The 19,223-nt window shown below is 36.5% G+C and overlaps 1 protein-coding gene across 1 annotated transcript in view; it reads left to right on the top strand.

Moving 5' to 3' along the window:
- Positions 1 to 2,569: 2,569 nt before the first annotated feature.
- The window catches only part of smc5 (structural maintenance of chromosomes 5), a 30,225-nt gene continuing 13,571 nt past the window's right edge, over positions 2,570 to 19,223 (top strand). The window contains exons 1-11 of the mRNA XM_056467094.1: positions 2,570 to 2,795; positions 2,938 to 3,079; positions 5,407 to 5,459; positions 5,547 to 5,709; positions 5,841 to 5,975; positions 9,124 to 9,264; positions 10,764 to 10,925; positions 11,008 to 11,079; positions 12,137 to 12,392; positions 12,513 to 12,667; positions 12,749 to 12,862. Of these exons, the coding sequence (XP_056323069.1) occupies positions 2,644 to 2,795; positions 2,938 to 3,079; positions 5,407 to 5,459; positions 5,547 to 5,709; positions 5,841 to 5,975; positions 9,124 to 9,264; positions 10,764 to 10,925; positions 11,008 to 11,079; positions 12,137 to 12,392; positions 12,513 to 12,667; positions 12,749 to 12,862 (1,545 nt within the window). The 5' untranslated portion in view covers positions 2,570 to 2,643. The remainder of the gene's footprint in view (positions 2,796 to 2,937; positions 3,080 to 5,406; positions 5,460 to 5,546; positions 5,710 to 5,840; positions 5,976 to 9,123; positions 9,265 to 10,763; positions 10,926 to 11,007; positions 11,080 to 12,136; positions 12,393 to 12,512; positions 12,668 to 12,748; positions 12,863 to 19,223) is intronic.

The following is a 19,223-nucleotide window of genomic DNA, read 5'->3' as shown; positions in this document are numbered from 1 at the left end:
CATCCTTTTTTATGGGTAGCGCAATCTCTTACTGATGTACCTTGACCCAAAAGTTCACATTCATTCATTGTCCTTTGGCTTCGTCCAATTATTTATCAGGAGTCGCCACAGCGGAATGAACTGCCAACTTATCCAGCATATATTTTACACAGTGGATGGTCTTCCTGCTGCAACCCAGTACTGGGAAACATCCATACACACTCATCCACACACATACACTAAGGCTAATTTAGGTCATCCAATTCACCTACAGTATAGCGCATGTGTTTGGACTGTGGGGGAAACCGGAGCACCCGGAGGAAACCTACGCCAGCACGGTGAGAACATGCAAACTCCACACAGAAATGCCAACTGACCCAACCGGGACTCGAACCAGTGACTATCTTGCTGTGAGAAGCTATTTTGGGTGTTTTAGTTAACATTTGTATTATCCATCTCTTTAACTGGTCATCAACTTTGTTGTTTTTATTGATTCCAGCACTGATTTCCATAGGGAAGTCGACGTTCTTCAAGCTATCTTCTTTTTTGTTTAAAAGAAAGAAATTAAAACGTGTTTGGAACAGTGGATATATGTTAATGATGACAGAATTAAAAAGTTTTGGAAGAACTCTCTTTAACTCCAACTTTCTACATTTTTTTCTCACACCCATTTGTTTCATGTTGTTTTAGAAGTTTTAGTTATATCTTCAACAGAGAAAAGAGTCATAAAGGTATGGAGAGTAAAAAGTGAGTAAGTTTTCATTTTAGGGTGAACTATCCCAAGTGGGATGTAAACTAGTGTTCAGTTATTTGTGTCACTCTCTTTAAAAATGGTTTCATGTATGTAGCCTTGGTAATAGTGTGCTATATTACCATGTTTTGCATTTATTTTCTCTAGGTTTTTTATTTTTTTTATTTTTTAAAGATAATCGCATTTGAAAATGTGACGAATATAGTTGCCGGTGGGCAGATATGTTGTAAAAAACCCTTCAATGTAAAATTTGAATAGCCTGAGAACATGACAAATAGTCAGTCAGCTTAGTGATACTAAAGCTGCTGATTCTGTTTGTGGAGTTGTTTAATGATCATTAATCCTGATGAGTATCTGAGTGATTTATTGAGTTTTCAGTTGAGCTCCTAATGCAATGTCCACACGTACACAGGTATTTTTGTAAACATAAATTTTTTTTTCTCCATTTTCAAAAATTTCAGTGATACTGTGTTTTTGTGTAGAAAAAAGCTGCAATTTAAACAATTCCCATGTTTGTGTGCAGGAGGGCCTAAGGCTGTGACTGGATTGAGTTGTAGTTTTGTGTTTTTCTTCAGTGATTCTGCTTTTTACAGCAGATGTTCATTATTCTCTGTTAACTCAGCACTTTAACTCTGCTCTAGTGTTATCTTTTAACTCTTTGTGAGAGTCGGGCCAGAGAGATGTTAATTTTACTCTGAGGATTTTGTGTGTATCAAAAAAGTCTAAAGTTAAAGATATCAGTTATATGGTTAAGTTATGTTTAGATGGGATATTATGAAAGCAAAAATTATAAAACAAGACCAATAACCTTGATTTATTAACTTATTAACCCATTATTCCCTAATTCCCCATGATTTATGTACTTACAAGGTATTTGCCCACCGGCAACTATAGTTGCCGCTTGAATATTTGACAAAGTATACAAAAAAATTTTGATCTCTTGATTGATTTGTTTTATTTATATTTTTATTTATATTTATTTATATTTTTATTTGGTTGTTTGCTTGCATGTCATTTAAAAATTAAACATGGATAACATGTAGAAAATTAAAAGGAAAATGGCAACTATGAACTTTGGCAACTTAGTTGCCGATGGGCTTAAATAGGTTAAAGAACACACAGCTTTGAATTATGGATTCTGTGGAACTTTATTTTAATGTGATTGTGCATTATTTTTTTTATTAGTTTAATTTATTTTTGAAAATCTTTGGACTTTAAATGACTTCAGGTGACAGAAGTTGATATGATATTAGGTTTGTTAGTTACATGACATACTAAAGATTGTTACAGGAGGCTTAGAAGTTTCTCTCAAGTTGTCTTCACAATTTTCTAAACATTATATTTTCTTTTGTTTATTAGGGGAATATATTAATATTCAATTTGTTTTGAATAATATTCTTATTTTTTATTCATACATGCAAATCTTTCAAAGTTGGTAAAATCAAAATGAGGAAGAATACTGTTCAGTTTATTGAAATGTTTAATTCATTATACAGAAGACTCTGCAGTTTGACTTTTTCTTTAGTTTTTTTTTGTTTGTGTATGTGTGTCTATTCTATGTTTTACATTTTATTTTATTATTATCTTATTGATTTGATGATTATTTGTGCTCTGTTCTGTTAGTGAAGGTCGAATTTTGCCTTTTGTATTTGTGTTATAGTGCAATAAAAAGGAAGCTTTTACAATGTTTCCCTCTAGTGGTCAAGAGACGATGAACACACCTATCACACTCGCCGCTGCACAAATCACCCCTTTCAGATGACGTAAACCCCTTATATGGGAATTCAGGAAAGCATCATGTGACCACTGTCGTCCAATCACACAGCGATTTAACGACAACACAGGCGCGAAACGAAAGTGACGAGAACCTGCTGAACATCAACCGCCAGACAGAGTGACTGGCCAGAGCAGAAATGGAGCAGCCGCAGAAGAGAAAGCGAAAAAGCCACGAATTTTCCAACTCACAGCCCTCCGACCGTGAACCTGCAACGTCTGCCTGTGCAAATGCCCGAGAAGGAGATTTCGTGGAGGGCTCAATCGTCCGCATCACCATGCATAACTTCCTGTGAGTGTAACTCAGTTCTCACGATATACAAAACGCCTTTTGTTTGCTCTAAATAACAGTTAAGGTCGCGCATTCGTGACAGGTACTGGCAAATTAAAGGTTGCTTAATTATATTAGCTGCCATCGTTGTCTCTGATTTCAGCACGTACGATCACTCTGAAGTTTTCCCCGGACCCAAACTGAACATGATCGTTGGAGCCAATGGCACAGGGAAGTCCAGTATCGTGTGTGCCATCTGTCTGGGTCTGGCTGGGAAAACATCTGTCCTGGGCCGAGGAGACAAGGTGAGACCGTCTCAAATCATCCCCGAAATTTGACTCAACATGTATTTTCAGTTCATAAAAATTCATCCAGGAAAAACACCTCCAGAGCTTTCACATCTTAACGTTACTGATTATCTGGCTGTCAATGCACCAAAGCAGAAGCGTCCTCATATGCAAAACAGTTACGAAACTTGACAGTATTGTTCATAAATGCACAGATTTTATCTAATTAATTATAATTAAGTGTAATTTACTTAATTAAAATGTATGTGCATGTGTCTTTGCTTTAATATACTTTGGTAGCTGTGGTGCCAAGAGTGTGGTTTGCAGGCAAAGTGTACAAGCTGGTTAATCCAGAACTTTTAATTGCTTCAGCAGTAATAGTTCAAGGAGTTTTTTTGTTAAAAAAATATCCACAGTAATTGTTTCTTGATTCTTATTGAGAAGTTGAGTCACCTTAAATTCCCTTATTTTAAATAGCATTTTAAAGGGCCTGTCTCAGCAGGGTGTTTTCACACCTCTAGTTTGAAAAAATTCTCGAAAGTGGAAATAATCCAGCTTTGTATAGGTGGGAGTGTCGAGTGGCAAAAGAGGGAAGGGTTTGCTTGAAAAGAGGAGTTTCAGTTTGAGCATGCGCTGATTTTCACAGAGGGAAAACAAACACAGATGCAGGGAAGATAGACAGTGACTATCTTTACATAGACATCAGTAATCAAATTATTTACCTTAACCTGAATAAGACAGTAATATGATTAAGGTGTTTACATGAATTGCTTTATTAATGTTCTTTTTATGATCCCGTTTTGCATGTTTCACCAAGCCATCCACATTTCCTCCGGTGTTTCCGGAAGTAATTTTGGGTGTTTAATTTTTAATTTGTGGACTTTAACTGCAGTTTGGCACTTTCACTTTCATTCAGGAATATTTCATGCATGCCTCCATCACAAACCAGATCTTATATCCGAGGAACTGCTGGGGGAGTGTAGTTTTAATGGAATTTTTGATACCGCACGTATGGGAGAAAAAAAACTGCATTACTCGATAACTTAGATGGACTCGGTAGGTGCAGAAAATTATGTCAGACAGCATTGTGTGTATAGACTATCCTGTCACAAAATGCGGCGAAAATTCTACACAATGATAATAGTTTGATATGTGTTTACATTCGCAGAGCAGCAATTACAGTGGATCTTTCAGTCCATAATATTGTACTGATATTACTGTAAACTTAGTAACTAAATAATTTTGACTAAGGCATGTCTTCAAAAACTGGAAGAGAACTGCTGACAATACTAACTAACTTTGCCTCTGAATAAACAAACAAAGAACACTGATCACACACACTTACCAAATCTGTAGAGACAGGACAATCAACACAAACTGGAACTGCGTCTTTTTTAGAGTGGCAAATTGGGATTTCACCATTTCCAGGTGCGAAAAGCTCTCGGGTAAAAAAATGTTTCTTACAAACATATTTTTGTTGCGTATTAGCAGACCGCTGTATTCCACATGTGAGTCCAGCTGCGCTCTCATAGAGAAAATGAAAACAAAACTTTCGTTGCAGCACATTTATAAACGCAACACTGACGACTCATGTCTCCAAACATTTCTGCTTCTTCCACTTGTTTTAATTACGTTGTCTTCGAAGCTGTCATGCATATTAATGAAGTTGCACCTCGTTCACAATAGAGCACGCTGATTGGTTCGAACCAAGTCTTTCTAATGAATTAATGATGGAATTTATACAAGGATCTCATGGCCGTGACGTTTCTAAATTTAGTTTTAAACCAGAAGAACGAATTTGCTCGAAATAACAACATATTTTCACTTTTTTGTGAAATATATGTGTCCTAATAGTGTTTTAGCAACTTGGGACACATGCATGACTGTCAACATCTCAAAACTGCGCAGTTTCAAGTGTTATCCAAACAAAAAATAGGTTTCTTACTTTAAATACTGAAACACACACAGATACATCTATCTGTCCATCCATCCATCCATCCTTCTATCCATCCATCTAAGAAATAAAAGGTTATATAAATTTGGATGGTTTTCCAACAGTCATGAGGTATAAAATCTAATTAGTTGAATTCATATACATTTACTATGATGGGCATAATACTCAGATTGTGCACTTATACATTTTAAAGAAATAATGTATAAACATGGTTTAAAGCTGCATAAAAAATAACAGCTAAAACAAAATAACTAAAACTTGAATACATTTAAAATGCAAATTAATACAATTTAAATACAAAGTATTAATTGTACATCAAGGGCGCATAAATAACACTCACATATTATTGTCTTCAAATAATTAATTGGCTAAAACCTGTTTATGTTTCTAGGTTGGTCTGTATGTGAAGAGAGGGTGTCATAGAGGCTCAGTTGAAATTGAGCTGTAAGTATGTGTTTTTAGAACTTCAACTTCTACAAGTGTTCACATGGCTGTAGAGTTCCTCAGTTCATCTCTACTTTTTTTGTTCAGATACAGGACACGTGGAAACTTGATAGTCACCAGAGAGATCCAGGTTGAGAACAATCAGTCGACATGGATGCTGAATAAAAAACATGCCAGTCAGAAGGCAGTTGAGGAGGCTGTGAGAGAACTGCACATTCAGGTTGGGAACTTGTGTCAGTTCCTACCACAGGTGAGTGCTCTTATTATAGTAAAAAGATTATTTACTGCACAATATGTATTACAAGACCTGTGTGTAAAGTTCGAAAGAACTGTACGAGAGCTGTGTTTTCCAAATGCTCTACCATTTATCTTGCGTCTTAGGAAAAGGTCGGCGAGTTCGCTAAAATGAGTAATAGTGAACTTCTTGAAGCCACTGAGAAATCTATTGGCCCACCAGAAATGTATGAATTTCACTGTGAGCTCAAGACGTTTCGCACCAAAGAGAGAGATTTGGAGGTATTTTTTTTGCATTGAGATCCTATATAATATGTCTATTTTTAAAGGAGTTATTTGCTCATCCCCCGGCCATCCTTTATTAATGAAAGAGTAATTAATATTTGGAAATCATTCCATAATTGTTCACTCAATCATTTATTTTCTTTTTGGCTTAGTCCCTTTATTAATCTGATGTCGCCACAGCGGAATGAACCGCCAACTTATCCAGCATATGTTTTACGCAGCGGATGTCCTTCCAGCTGCAACCCATCATTGGGGAAACATCCATACACACTCATTCACACACACTACAACCAGTTTAGCTTACCCAATTCACCTGTACTCGTGCTACCAACTACGCCACTGTGCAGCCCCTCCATAATTTTTGTCCATTGAACACAAACAAACCTCATAGATGACCATTTTTGATGCTCCAAGATTCATGTTAAAGCAGCTTTTAAGTAGAGCTTAGATCAGACCCAAAAAATGAACTAGACCCTACCCGAAAGCGTGCACCTTGCATCAGTAACAGTCGTTCGAGTGTCTGATGAGTGTAGGCTCGCACACAGTTTAAATACACTTCTTTGTCTTAACACTCCACCCAAATTTTCACATTAACACCCTCCATTAGCTTCTCCACTAATGGGATTTCAACTCTCCCAGGTGCTCCCTACTCACAGCCAGTTGAGTAATTTCTTTACCACCAATAGAATCTCAGTTTTTTTAGGGATCCTAAAACAATGCTCAGCAATGTATCTTGTTCACTGTACCTTGAGCTGTCAACTGTAAGCTCAGCTGAAGTTCACAGACAGTTTTAGGGTCATCATATTTTGGAAGATTGCAACTGAGCATGGGCGCATGTCTGAGTGTGCAGATGTGCACATGAAACAGAACGCATATGCCCTTATGATCTTACTTCCATACATCTACTCTCATTGTGGTATTCAATAGATAGATACATAATAATAATGCTGAAATCACTCAAATAAGCATATAAATGAGAGTAATAAATTTGTCAGAAATTCATTCTCAATTCCCAAAAACGCATTGAATGACAGTAAAAAGGAGCAATTTTACCCAATATATGCATCAATATGATCCACAGATTTTTTTTTTTAATGCACTGTTTCGCTAGCGCTACATATGCACTACACACATGCTGTTTTACATCTGCTTGTGTGTGCGATATGAATGTGTGCCAGTAGAGGAGATGCTGTTGCTGGAACTAAAAGCATTGCTGCACATGGAACGCATTGTGAGACCCACACCTGTTACTTAGGCTGACTTTGCTAAAATATTTTTATAATATATTTAATTATGGCATAGCTTTCCACCCAATTAAGCTAATTAGGTAATGACCAAAAAAACCCCACAAATGCTTGACCATGGACTGCCCCAGCCCGAAGATAGTGGCAGAAAATATCGGCCCGACCCAGCCCGCATGTCGGGTTGGATCAAGTCTGGGCTCGAGCAGAGAATCTAAACTCTACTTTAAAGTAATCCACACATGCACAGAAAACAAATCCAATTAAACATTTATTTTAGGAATAAACAATGTCATTTTTAACTACAAATAATGGGATATTTAGAGTGCTTTCCTTCTGTGATTTGGTATATTTGGTCCAGACCAAGGTCAACAAATGATACATTGTGGCATTTTTCTCAGTTTTGGTTTCTTTTCACACCACACTGATTGCTGTGGTCCAGACCAGTTTAAACCAACCAAAATGCAGTCATATGATGACATCCACATCACTTGTTGACCAGATGTATCTTTGAATGTATTTCCTGATTTACTTTCTGATTGGTCAGAATTAGCATGCATGAATGTTCCAACAGCACTTACGACAGTAAACAAAGAGAGAAGGAAACGCCTGCTCAACACTTGTTAGTATGGAGAGACTACTGAGCTGTATGCTGTATCCCTGGTCATTCTATATTACAGTGTATAGTTTGTACGCATCACTTCAGCCAAATGATGCATTTTGAGAATGAATTACAAATGCAACAATGTTTTAATGCACTGCAAAGGCACAATGCAAGTATCTTTAGAAGTTTGCTAAAGCGCTGTAAGTAAATGCTTGCACTCAACCGATAATAAACAGCAGCACACAGTGGTGCACTGCATTTACACCTGCCCAAATTACCTGCTGCACAAGGTAAATTAACTCAAATTGGATTGATGAAGCTGGGACATAGTCGACGGTTGGCTATTGGGCTTTGTCAGTCTTTCGGTCAGGTTATCAGTATGATGTGCTGCACATGTCAGCTCTCATTTGAGCTTGTTGGCCCGATTCAGGATGTAGAATCGGCATTGCCTGAAGAGAGTGATCTGACTGATGATGACAATTAAAGCCAAGAAGGAACACAAAGATTCCGGCTGTAATCCTACTACATTTGCCATAAGTATGGATTTTTTAATTATCAGACATAAATGCACGAATGAATCTCTCCATGGCGATTGACAATTACTGTGTTAATAATTCTAAATCATAAGTCTCAAGCTCGGTTCCTGGAGGGCCGCAGCTCTGCACAGTTTTGTTCCAACCCTAATCAAATACAGCTGATCCAAATAATTGAGACGTTCAAGACTACTATAGACTGTTAAGCAGGTGTGGGTTGGAGTTAAACTATGCAGAGCTGCGGCCCTCCAGGAATTGAGTTTGAGACCATTGTTCTAAATGCTGCTTTGTGTGCGTTGGAAGTTCAGTTTCCCTTTGTGGACTGAGGAAACGAACTACTGCCCCCTGCAGAGTAGAAAGACACATCCTCTTGCGCAGGCACAGAACGTGGCTCTCACTACAGTCAACATTTGTTTCTTTGGTGTGTTCTCAAACAGCTTTTTTGGTCCGGACAGGATCCAACATGAGGTGACAACATATTTGGGTTTAGTTTTTTACTAGTTGTTTGATGATAACTTGGTGTGTCCCAGCCCTTAGTTTAAAAATTTTGTGTGATATATGGACGTTGGAAAGTTCACATGTGAAACAGGCATCAAAAAACAACGTGGAACGTTTCCCTCAAATCCTCCTTATTAACTGAAAAAATAGTAATATACATCATACATGGCCTATGGGTGAGCAAATAATGTGATTATTTTCTATTTTGGATCAATTGTTCCTTTAAGTTCTTCCATTTTATGAATGTACTCATTGTGTTTGTGGTACAGAATGTATGTAAGGAAAAAGGAAACTTCTTAGAGAAGGCCAGACAGAGGAATGAGAGAAACAAGCTGGATGTGGAGCGCTACTACATGAAGAAGAGGCACTTAGACAGGATCCAGATGCTTGAGAAGAAGAAACCCTGGGTGGTGAGTGCAGATCTTACTACACTAAACTTTCCCCAGACTGGAAGGGTTATTTGGTTCTGGTCATAAGTTGTAAATGTGCACAATCGGGATATGCAGCGTCTATAATCTGCAACAGTATTGTAAAAATGTAAAATTATTACATGTTCACAATATCAAGTATGTCCTAAAACGGCCGCTATAGTTCTAAAGTGACGTCCGTCTGTTCAATACAGCACGAGCTGCAGTTGAAGGCTTCGCAGAGTGTGAGTGTATTTTCTGCGTACAAGTTCATTATTTCCAATGTAAGAATATTTGCCAATATGGATGCACAAGCAGAGGGATGCACTCGCACCTTCCAGACGCACAGAGTAGAAAACGTCTCACGCCGTAGCGGTGAGAGTTGTGCGTGGCTTTCAATAGATAATAACAACAGTTCATTTAAATACTAACCTAATATAAAGCTTAAATTCACATTTGATGTAATAACCATGTAACCTTGATTATCCTTCAGACTATATAATCGTACAACAAAATCTATAATTGTTGCATCCCTAATTGTTATGCAGATCAAAACATAAAATATGAATGTGTCTGAATGTAGAAGCCTACTTAAGCAATACACTGCTTTTGTTGTGCTTTGAAATACAACATTTGAATGTGTTTGTAAAAAAAGCCACATTGCACTGATGTTATGTAGTTTCAAATACAACATACAATGTGGGTGTCTTTAGGAGCAAAAATACAGCATATGAGCTCTTATATGCTGTTGTGTCATCACTCATATTGCAAGTCATATCTCTCCGGCCCCTCATTTGGGATGCTTTTCATGAACTGGCCCCCCATGACAAACTAATTGAATAGCCCTTAATAGACTTAAGACAATCAAATGATTAGCCTAAACCAGCCGAAGTACCAGCACAAAATACACCCAGCACAATATTATTTAATCATTTAAATGTCATTAGAGTGGGAAAATTATTTATATAATAAGAGAAAATATAGTTTTGTGGCGCAGTGGGTAGCATGATTGGCTCACAGCAAGAAGGTCGCTGGTTCGAGCCATGGCTGTGTCAGTTGGCATTGTTGTGTGAAGTGTGCATGTTCTCCCCGTGTTCGCGTGGGTTTCCTCCCAGTGCTCCGGTTTCCCCCACAGTCCAAACAGATGCGGTATAGGTGAATTGGGTAAACTAAATCGGCCATAGTGAACGTGTGTGAATGAGTGTGTATGTATATTTACCAGTGATGGGTTGCAGCTGGAAGGGCATCCGTTGCGTAAAACATATACTGAATAAGTTCCGGTTCATTCCGCTGCGGCGACCCCTGAGTAATAAAGGGACTAAGCCGAAAAGAAAATGAATGAATGAATTTGGTTTTGTCAATATAGCACACCTGTAGGGAACATTCTTTGTGCTTTATTTTTGCTTTTGTTGTACTAAAAGTGAAAATTTTCCCCTTTATCAAACATCAAGTGTACATATGGAATACCATTTCAAAATTGTATCTTTTGTTTGATGTTTTAGGAGTATGAAACGGCACGTAAAGAGCTGGAGGGGGTGAAGAAGGAAAGAGATGAAATGAAAAGGAAGCTGAGGTCCCTGAAAGAAGCTCAGGAGCCGCTGCTCAGAAAGATCCGCTCTGTGGAGAGTGAACTGCAGCCCATCGAGCAGCAGATGAAGGAGATGGTCAGCACTGATCACAACCTCACCAACAAGACTCCGTTTTATTTTAGTTTTATACAAAAGTAATACCTTTTGTTTTTTTCAGACCACCCGTATCAAAGAGGCAACGCAGAAATGTAAGCAGAAACACGACCAGCTTGAACTGAGGAATAAAGAGGTTTGTTTTTCGGACCACTTAATCAAACATTATATATATATATATATATATATACACACACACACACATAATATATATACACACTATATATTTGTACATACACACATATATATATAAATTTAGTGTATTTATAGTGTATGTATATTTCATATGTAACATATGTAAATTATATTTATTATAAATAAAAGTATTCTTATTATTATACAATTATTCTTCTAAATATTCTTAAATGTAACTGAAAAACAGTGTTAAGACCACTGGAGTGATATGCTAAGATCATTTAAGAAATTACTTTTGCATAAATATTAATTTCATTTGAATGAAATTCTATAGACAATTCTCTATAGACAAAAAAGATGTGTTATAGAATAAACTGTTGTAGACTTGACACATGGCAGATAATTAGGTTTGTTAAGTCTTACCTCCCTGACTCGTCATCCCTACTTTTTGCTTCATACAAAAAAATCTATCAGGAGGCATGCTTAGTAAGATCACCCTCATATTGTTTAAACTTTAGTTTTGTCCACTTGCAAAACAAAAAAGGCTGTTACGCTGGTTTTATAACGCATGAGCGGCGCGTAACAAGCAGCCTGCTTTTTTGGCGTGCATGTTTACTACCGGGACTCTCAGAAGAAGAGCAGCGCGCGCGAGATGAGCGCGTGCGAGAGGCGCGCGTGTTCTCTGCGCACATGCGGAGATGCGTCAGTTTGCTTTTTGATTACATTGCTTTCACCAGCGTTGGTTCGGTTGCACACAGAGAATAACGTCTTTATTTCGGAATTACCACTCTTAATAAATACACTTGCATATGAAGTAAATCATATCTCAATGCATTTACTGGGGCACTGGAGATTTTTACTGGGGCACGTGCACCAGTGAATTGGGTCTAGTGACGCCCCTGATTTTAACCCTCCTAAAGGCTAATTTATATTTTTACCTGGCGTTGCATCGCAAACCTCTGCTGTGTGAGTGCATGCCTCATAAAACGGACGAGGCTTTTATTTGTAGTAACACTTCTTAAAACTGTATTGAAACACTGATTGCTCTCCTCCATCAGGTTGATGACATCAAACAGGACTTTAGTCTGAAGCAGACGGAGGAGGCAGACAGGCAGAAGCGGATTGGACACACACAGCTGATGATCAGGGATCTGCAGAAGGAGCTTCAGAATATGGGCACAATTGAGGATGTTACTCCTCAGATTGAGGCTATCAATGCAGAGCTGAGGAACATTCAGGAAGAAAGAGCCAGACTGGAGAGTGAGAGTCTAGACCTGCGCAGAGATAAAGACGAAATCACTGGAGAATTTGCGCGTAATGTTGTATATTATTTTTAATGGCAAACTATTGTGTTGCATGAATAGGCAGATACATGTTTAGCATATCAGTAGTATCAGTTCATCATTTTAAGACTTTGGCTCGGTTTTGTTGTAGGTTTGCAGAATCGTCTGAGGAGTCTGGATGACATGATGAAGGTGAAAGAGGAGAAATTGCGCAGCCGCTTTCGTGACACACACACAGCCCTCGAGTGGCTGAGGAAAAACCGTGATCGTTATGAAGGAGTTGTCCATGAGCCCATGATGCTGGTGGTGAGTTAACAGCTGTTAATTTTAGTTGCTGTTTATAAATCGGTTGTCAAGTTGGTCTGTTTTTTTTCCTTTTATTTCCAGATAAATGTTCGTGATGCTCGCCATGCAAAATACATTGAGACTCATATTTCTGTCAATGACTTGAGAGCTTTCGTCTTCCAGAGACAGGAGGATAACGACAAATTTATGAATGAGGTGAGAAGCTTGACTTTGTAGAACTTTTTACATTTTTTCGAGTTTTGTAATACGACATTTGGTTGGAGGGGGTGGAGGGTATTATAAAAATAATACAATGCATTAAAGTAGCAACAGAATGCGTGGGCTGAAGAAGAGGCATCCTGTTTTGGTCAATTCAATAATTGCTTTATTGGCAGGACAAATGTTACAAAGGTATTGCCAAAGCATTTATAAAGTTTACATTAAAAAGAACATGGGACTTCCGGTTAGGTGAGCCGTAGAATGCAGCATAGAACGTACTCTCCCGGTCAATATGTTCAAAAAGCCCTTATATTTTTTCCAATTCAAGTGAGCTTTGCGCTAGACGACTTTAAAATGAATGGGGCAAAATCTAATAAGGGGAATGTAAAGCCAAAAATAAGCGAGGAGGAGAAGGAGACGACGAATGATAACGATAAGTTACCTGAGAAAGAACATGGCGCTAAAACTTTGCAAATAGTAAGAGCACTCAGCAGAGATATCTCCGAACTGAAGACTTCTTTAAGAAAAGAATTCAGCCAATTCAAAGAAGAGTTTAAAAATGATACAAAAACAGAAGTGGACAAGCTGAAATGCAACATAAACCGGAAGCTAGAAGGCATCTCCGAAGATATTCAGTCACATGGCACAAGACCGAATGAAGCAGAGGAGCGAATAACAGAACTCGAGTCGGCAAACCTTGAACTAAAAGACGCCTTACTACACATATTGAAAGAGCAAAAAATTATGCAGAATAAGGTCACGGATCTCGAAGGCCGGTCATGACGAAGTAATATCCGAATATACGGTATTAAAGAAGGAGCAGAAGGGACGTCCATGATTAATTTCATCACGTCTGTGCTAAAAACTGAGCTTTCACTGGACTCCGATTTAGACCTACAGATACAGAGAGCACACAGATCTCTCGGTCCTAGACCTCAAAATAATAATACTTCGAGATCGATTATAGTCAATTTCCTGCAGTACAGCACTAAAGATAAGATCTTGCGAGCTGCCTGGGCAAAAGAACCGCAACACGATGGCAAGCCGATTTTCTTTGCGCACGATTTCCCCATGGAGATTAATGCAAAACTGAAGGAATATAAAGAAGACAAAAAAGTCCTCAAGGAGAACAAAATAACAAAATATTCAGACGCCCTACCCAGCCGAGATGCGAATACACTGGGAGACAGGACTACAACTTTACAAAAACGCGGCTGAAGCTACGAAAGACTTGAATAAGAGAGGATATACGGTGGATCTGACGATGACGCAGCAGGTATCGATGGGAAGAAAGGCTGACACGCCGTACCCAGTGGCAAAGAGCTGGACGGATCACTCATGATCGTGTTCGGGAAAAGTTGAAGAGCTTTCAGAGACAAACACCGAATGAAGATTAACAGTTGAGAAACACCGCTGACTGGTAATGTTACTATGAAGCGGTATGCAGAGGCACTGTTACGATACACAACCTACAAATAACGCTTTTACAAACTACCTTATGAGTGCGAACTGACTTCGGCTGAAATACTTGAACTCTAACTGTTCTACAATTTGTTTGTAAATGTGTTTTTTTGAGAGAGTTATTTAAAGGTAAAAACTACGTCGTTCTGGACTGAATATGTTTCATTTTGTATTTGAACTATCCTTATGATTCTAGTTGGTTGGAATCCTCGAGTGGCTTTAGAAATCCTTTTGTTTAAAATAATATTCACTTAAGTTAATAATCTGAGTTAAAAAGAAAAAAAGACCGGGGACAAGTGATTGGATTGGTATGTTAGAAGAATTTTTCTCATCTAAATGTGGGGCCCCTGCAAGTGGCAGAGAGAATAAATCCCTCTCCCCAGGACTGGAGCTGGGTTTTGCTGGGTCAAATGTGGCCCACAACTGTGGAAGCCAATGTTCTTGGTTCTTTGTTTAGTTTTATTACCATTTTTTTTTTTTTGTTTTAAAGGTTGCCAACTTAACTTTCCGAAATTATCATGCAGAAATATGTTGAAATTGTATCTTTAAATGTAAATGGGTTAAATAATCCAATTAAGAGGAGTAAGGTTATAGCCAAAATGAAACGTGAAAAAAATCAAATCATATTCTTGCAAGAAACACACCTTTCCCCATCTGAACATGATAAACTTAAAAAATTTGGATATACACAAACTTTCTATAGTTCTTTTAGGAAAAATAATAAAAGGGGAGTTTCAATATCAACACATAATTCTCTTAATTTTGAATTCCTAAAAGAGATATTAGATGAAGGCAGATATATTTTGCTTCAGGGAAAACTAAGTCAACAATTATTCACTTTAGTGAATATATATGCACCCCCTGGCAGTAAAACGCTGTTCAATACAATTATCAACCTTTTAGCTATGGAAACTAAGGGAATAATGATATGTGGAGGTGACTTCAATATAGTTCTTAACCAACAAAAGGATACTTCAATAATAAAAGAATTAAAACGGTACAATTAAAAAGTTTTAAGAATTCATTAAAAGATGCAGTTTACAGTAGGATTGATTATTTCTTTATGTTTAGCAGGGACAGGCACAGGGTAAAAGAATGTGAAATGAAAGCGGCCGATGTATCAGATCATGCAACATTGTACCTCACTTTAAATATGAATGACAGAAAAGCTGATAAAATATGGAGGCTAAATACAAGTATACTGGGGAAAACGGAAGTAGTGGCCCAAATTAAATTATAAATTGAATTATACATAGAGACTAATTATAATGGAGAAGTAAGTCCTATAATCTTATGGGATGCAGCTAAAGCTGTATTACGAGGCAAGATAATTTCTATTACAGCAACCCTTAAGAAGATAAAAGAACTTTTATTTAGGAATCTTGAAGATGAATTAATGCAATAACAGAACAACATGCAATTAGTAAAGATACCCAGATTTTGAAACAGATCAAAAATATAAAAAATAAAATAGATGAGATGTATAGAGAGGACATAGAGAAAAAAATTAACATTTTTAAGGCAAACCTTTTATGAAATGGGGCAAAAAGTAACAAAAAGGCTAGCATGGAAACTTTAAGATAAAGGACCCCAACTCAGGAACAATATTGTATAGTCTGGATAAAATTAAAGAGGCATTTGAAAGCTATTATGAATCTTTATACTCACAACAGACACAGGTAAATAATACATCAATTAAAGCTTTTTTGGATTCTCTTGATCTTCCCTGTATTGGGCAAGAACAAAATAGTCTCTTAACAAAAGAAATTACAGAGGAGGAATTAGATAAAGCTATAAATAATTTAAAAAAATAATAAAACACCTGGTAATGATGGTCTACCTTCTGAATGGTTCAAAACATTTAGAAAAGAGATCTCACCTCTTCTTATATCATCATTTAATTGGACACTTAAAGAGGCAGATATTCCCCCTTCTTAGAGGGAAGCTATTATCTCAGTCATACCTAAAGAGGGGAAGGATAAAACTCTCTGTAGTTCATTTAGACCCGTGTCTGTTTTAAATGTAGACTATAAATTATTTGTCTCTATTTTAGCCAAGAGACTTGAAACATTTTTACCTGATTTGATAGACATAGATCAAACAGGGTTTATTAGAGGACGACAGACTCAAGATAATATAAGAAGGACGCTTCATGCAATACAACAAATTAAAAAAGATCACATTAAAGCAATTTTAGTTAGCCTAGATGCAGAGAAAGCTTTTGACTGTGTAAATTGGGATTATTTATTTAATGTTTTATATAGATTTGGATTTACAGAAAATACAGTTAGAAGCTTTCAATGTTTATATTGTAACCCAAAGGCTGGGATAAAAATAAATAGTTGTCTTTCAAAAAAGATAAAACTACAAAAAGGAACTAGGCAGGGTTGTCCCCTCTCTCCCCTGATGTTTGCCATGTACATTGAACCTCTTGCCCAGGCAATTAGAGAAGAAAAATCTATTTGGGGATTAACATTAATAAGGTAGAACATAAAATTGCTCTATATGAGGATGATGTGCTACTATATCTCTCCAATTCAGATGAATCACTTGCGAGGCTTGGACAGCTCTCTGGGTAAAAATTAAATATACAAAAAACTCATTTGGCTACAACCCAAAAAATAAACTTCAACATAAATTAAATATTAATTGGAAACTAAATTCCCTTAAATACTTAGGAGTATGGTTAACACAAGATGCAGCTGACCTGTATAGTAAAAACTATGATATAATCAATGATCAAATTAAACATGATCTTAAACGTTGGTCATCTTTACTATATCTAGACTTCAGTTCTAGAATTGAAAGCATAAAAATGAATATACTCCCAAGACTGTTATATCTTTTCCAGTCACTTCCCGTGGAAGTCCCAGTCAGACAGTTTCAGGACTGGCATAAACAGTTTTCTAGATTTATTTGGAGAGGAGAAAAACCAAGAATTAGGTATAAGACTTTGCAATTAGATAAAAGAAAAGGAGGAATGTCCCTCCCTAATTTCAAAGATTATTATTATGCTGCACAATTAAGACCATTGGTGTGCTGGTGCGATTTTTAAAGTAGAGACTAGATGGAAGGAAATAGAGAGCAAAATTCAGGAACTACCAATTCAAGCATTAATGGGTAAAAAACTAATCTCCAGATGAAGATCCAGTATCTTAACCCACTAACGCAGTTTACTTTGAAAACTTGGTTTACAGTGGTGAAGAAACTTCATTTGGAAAAACAAATTAAAATCTTGAATTGGGTGGCGCATGACCCAGATTTCAAACCTGGAACTATGTATAATAGAAATTAAACAATGGGTATATTTAGGAATCTCTTCATTCTGTACAATTATAAAAGATGGCAGAATGGAATGCTTTCAAACTTTAAAAGATGGGTTTGGTCTTCTAAACCAAGATCTATGTAGATATTTACAGTTGTGAGACTATTATATAAAAGAAATACAGGATAACCACTGAAACAACCAGCTTGTTCAGATTTTTATACAGACATACAAGAAAAGTATGACTTCAAAATTATATAGAGAAATAGGTAATTCTAGAGGACTCTCAACAGACTATATAAGATTAAAATGGGAAAATGAAGTAGGCATTATTCTGAATCAAGATGGGTTAAAATATGTGCTGTCCCACACACCTCAACAAGCTCAAGAATGTGGCATAAGTTTTGTTGGAAAAAATTTGTATAGAAATTTTTTTAATAAAAATATTTTAGATTTTTTATTACACCAAAAATTTAATCATTACAATCGGGGACTACTCATCCTTGTTGGAGGAACTGTGGGGTAAAAGAGGCACATCATGCACATATATTCTGGCAGTGCCCAAGAATTAATAGTTTTTGGGAAATGGTGCAATGATATTTTTAATCTTCATATACCTAGATCATTTGAAGTACTTTATCTAGGAGATACTCCTATTAATCTTAAAAAGGAAGATAAATGTCTATATAAGATATTTTTGGCAACAAGTAAAAAGGCTATAACCCGGAAACGGTATAAAGAAGAGCCACCAACTAAATATGAATGGTTCAAAATTATAGCAGAAGTTAAGGAAATGGAAAAAATGACACATGCACTTCGATTACAATTAGAAACCTTTTAAAAGAAATGGAGTAAATGGCTGGCTTTCTCCTCAACGACAATATAGTTATTTATAATTGAACATTTACATAATTCTAGAGGTTATGTATCATTGTGAAAATATGTTTGGCAATCTTTTATTATATTTTATTTTATACTTATTAATTTTTTTTGATGAGGTTAATTTAATATTTCTATGCAGTATGTATACAGATATACATGTGTGGAATGGATGTATTATGCATATATGCATAAATTTATGTATATATATAATTTTTTTATTTGTTTGTTTTGTTCCCACTGGTTATATGTTCCTAAAAAATCTATAAAAACTAAGTAAAAAAAAAAAGAACATGCATATATGTTTAAAAAAAACATACTAAAGACAGTAAATAAAATAATAATAATACATATAGCTGCAAGTAGCAGTTACCGGGGGCAAGCAGTCCTGTGGCCACATTATAAACAAGCAAGACAATAAGTTACAGAGCAACTGGAAAATTCTGTAACTTTTTGGCAGCATGTTCTGAGCCAAATTTAGTGGAAATTGGGCTAATGATCTATGGAGAGTTCAAAACAACAGAATTTATGGAGAGTTCAAACTAATTCAAGATTGTGGACAGGAAGTTGTGTCAATTAGGGAATAAATTATATCAATGTTCTCTGTATGATTCAAGGAATCTGCAAGACCTCATTTGTCTCATGACAATAGACAAAACTGTTCAAAAATCATTTGATAAATTTTGTATGATTTCTATTGATAGAATTTAATTATTTGTCAAATTTACCCAGAAAGTGGATCAAACTGACGTA

This window comes from Danio aesculapii, chromosome 10 (genome assembly GCF_903798145.1).
Source record: "Danio aesculapii chromosome 10, fDanAes4.1, whole genome shotgun sequence".
Lineage (NCBI taxonomy): Eukaryota > Metazoa > Chordata > Actinopteri > Cypriniformes > Danionidae > Danio > Danio aesculapii.
Note: the sequence above shows the minus strand (reverse complement) of the source record. Positions and strands in the feature narration are given on the sequence as shown.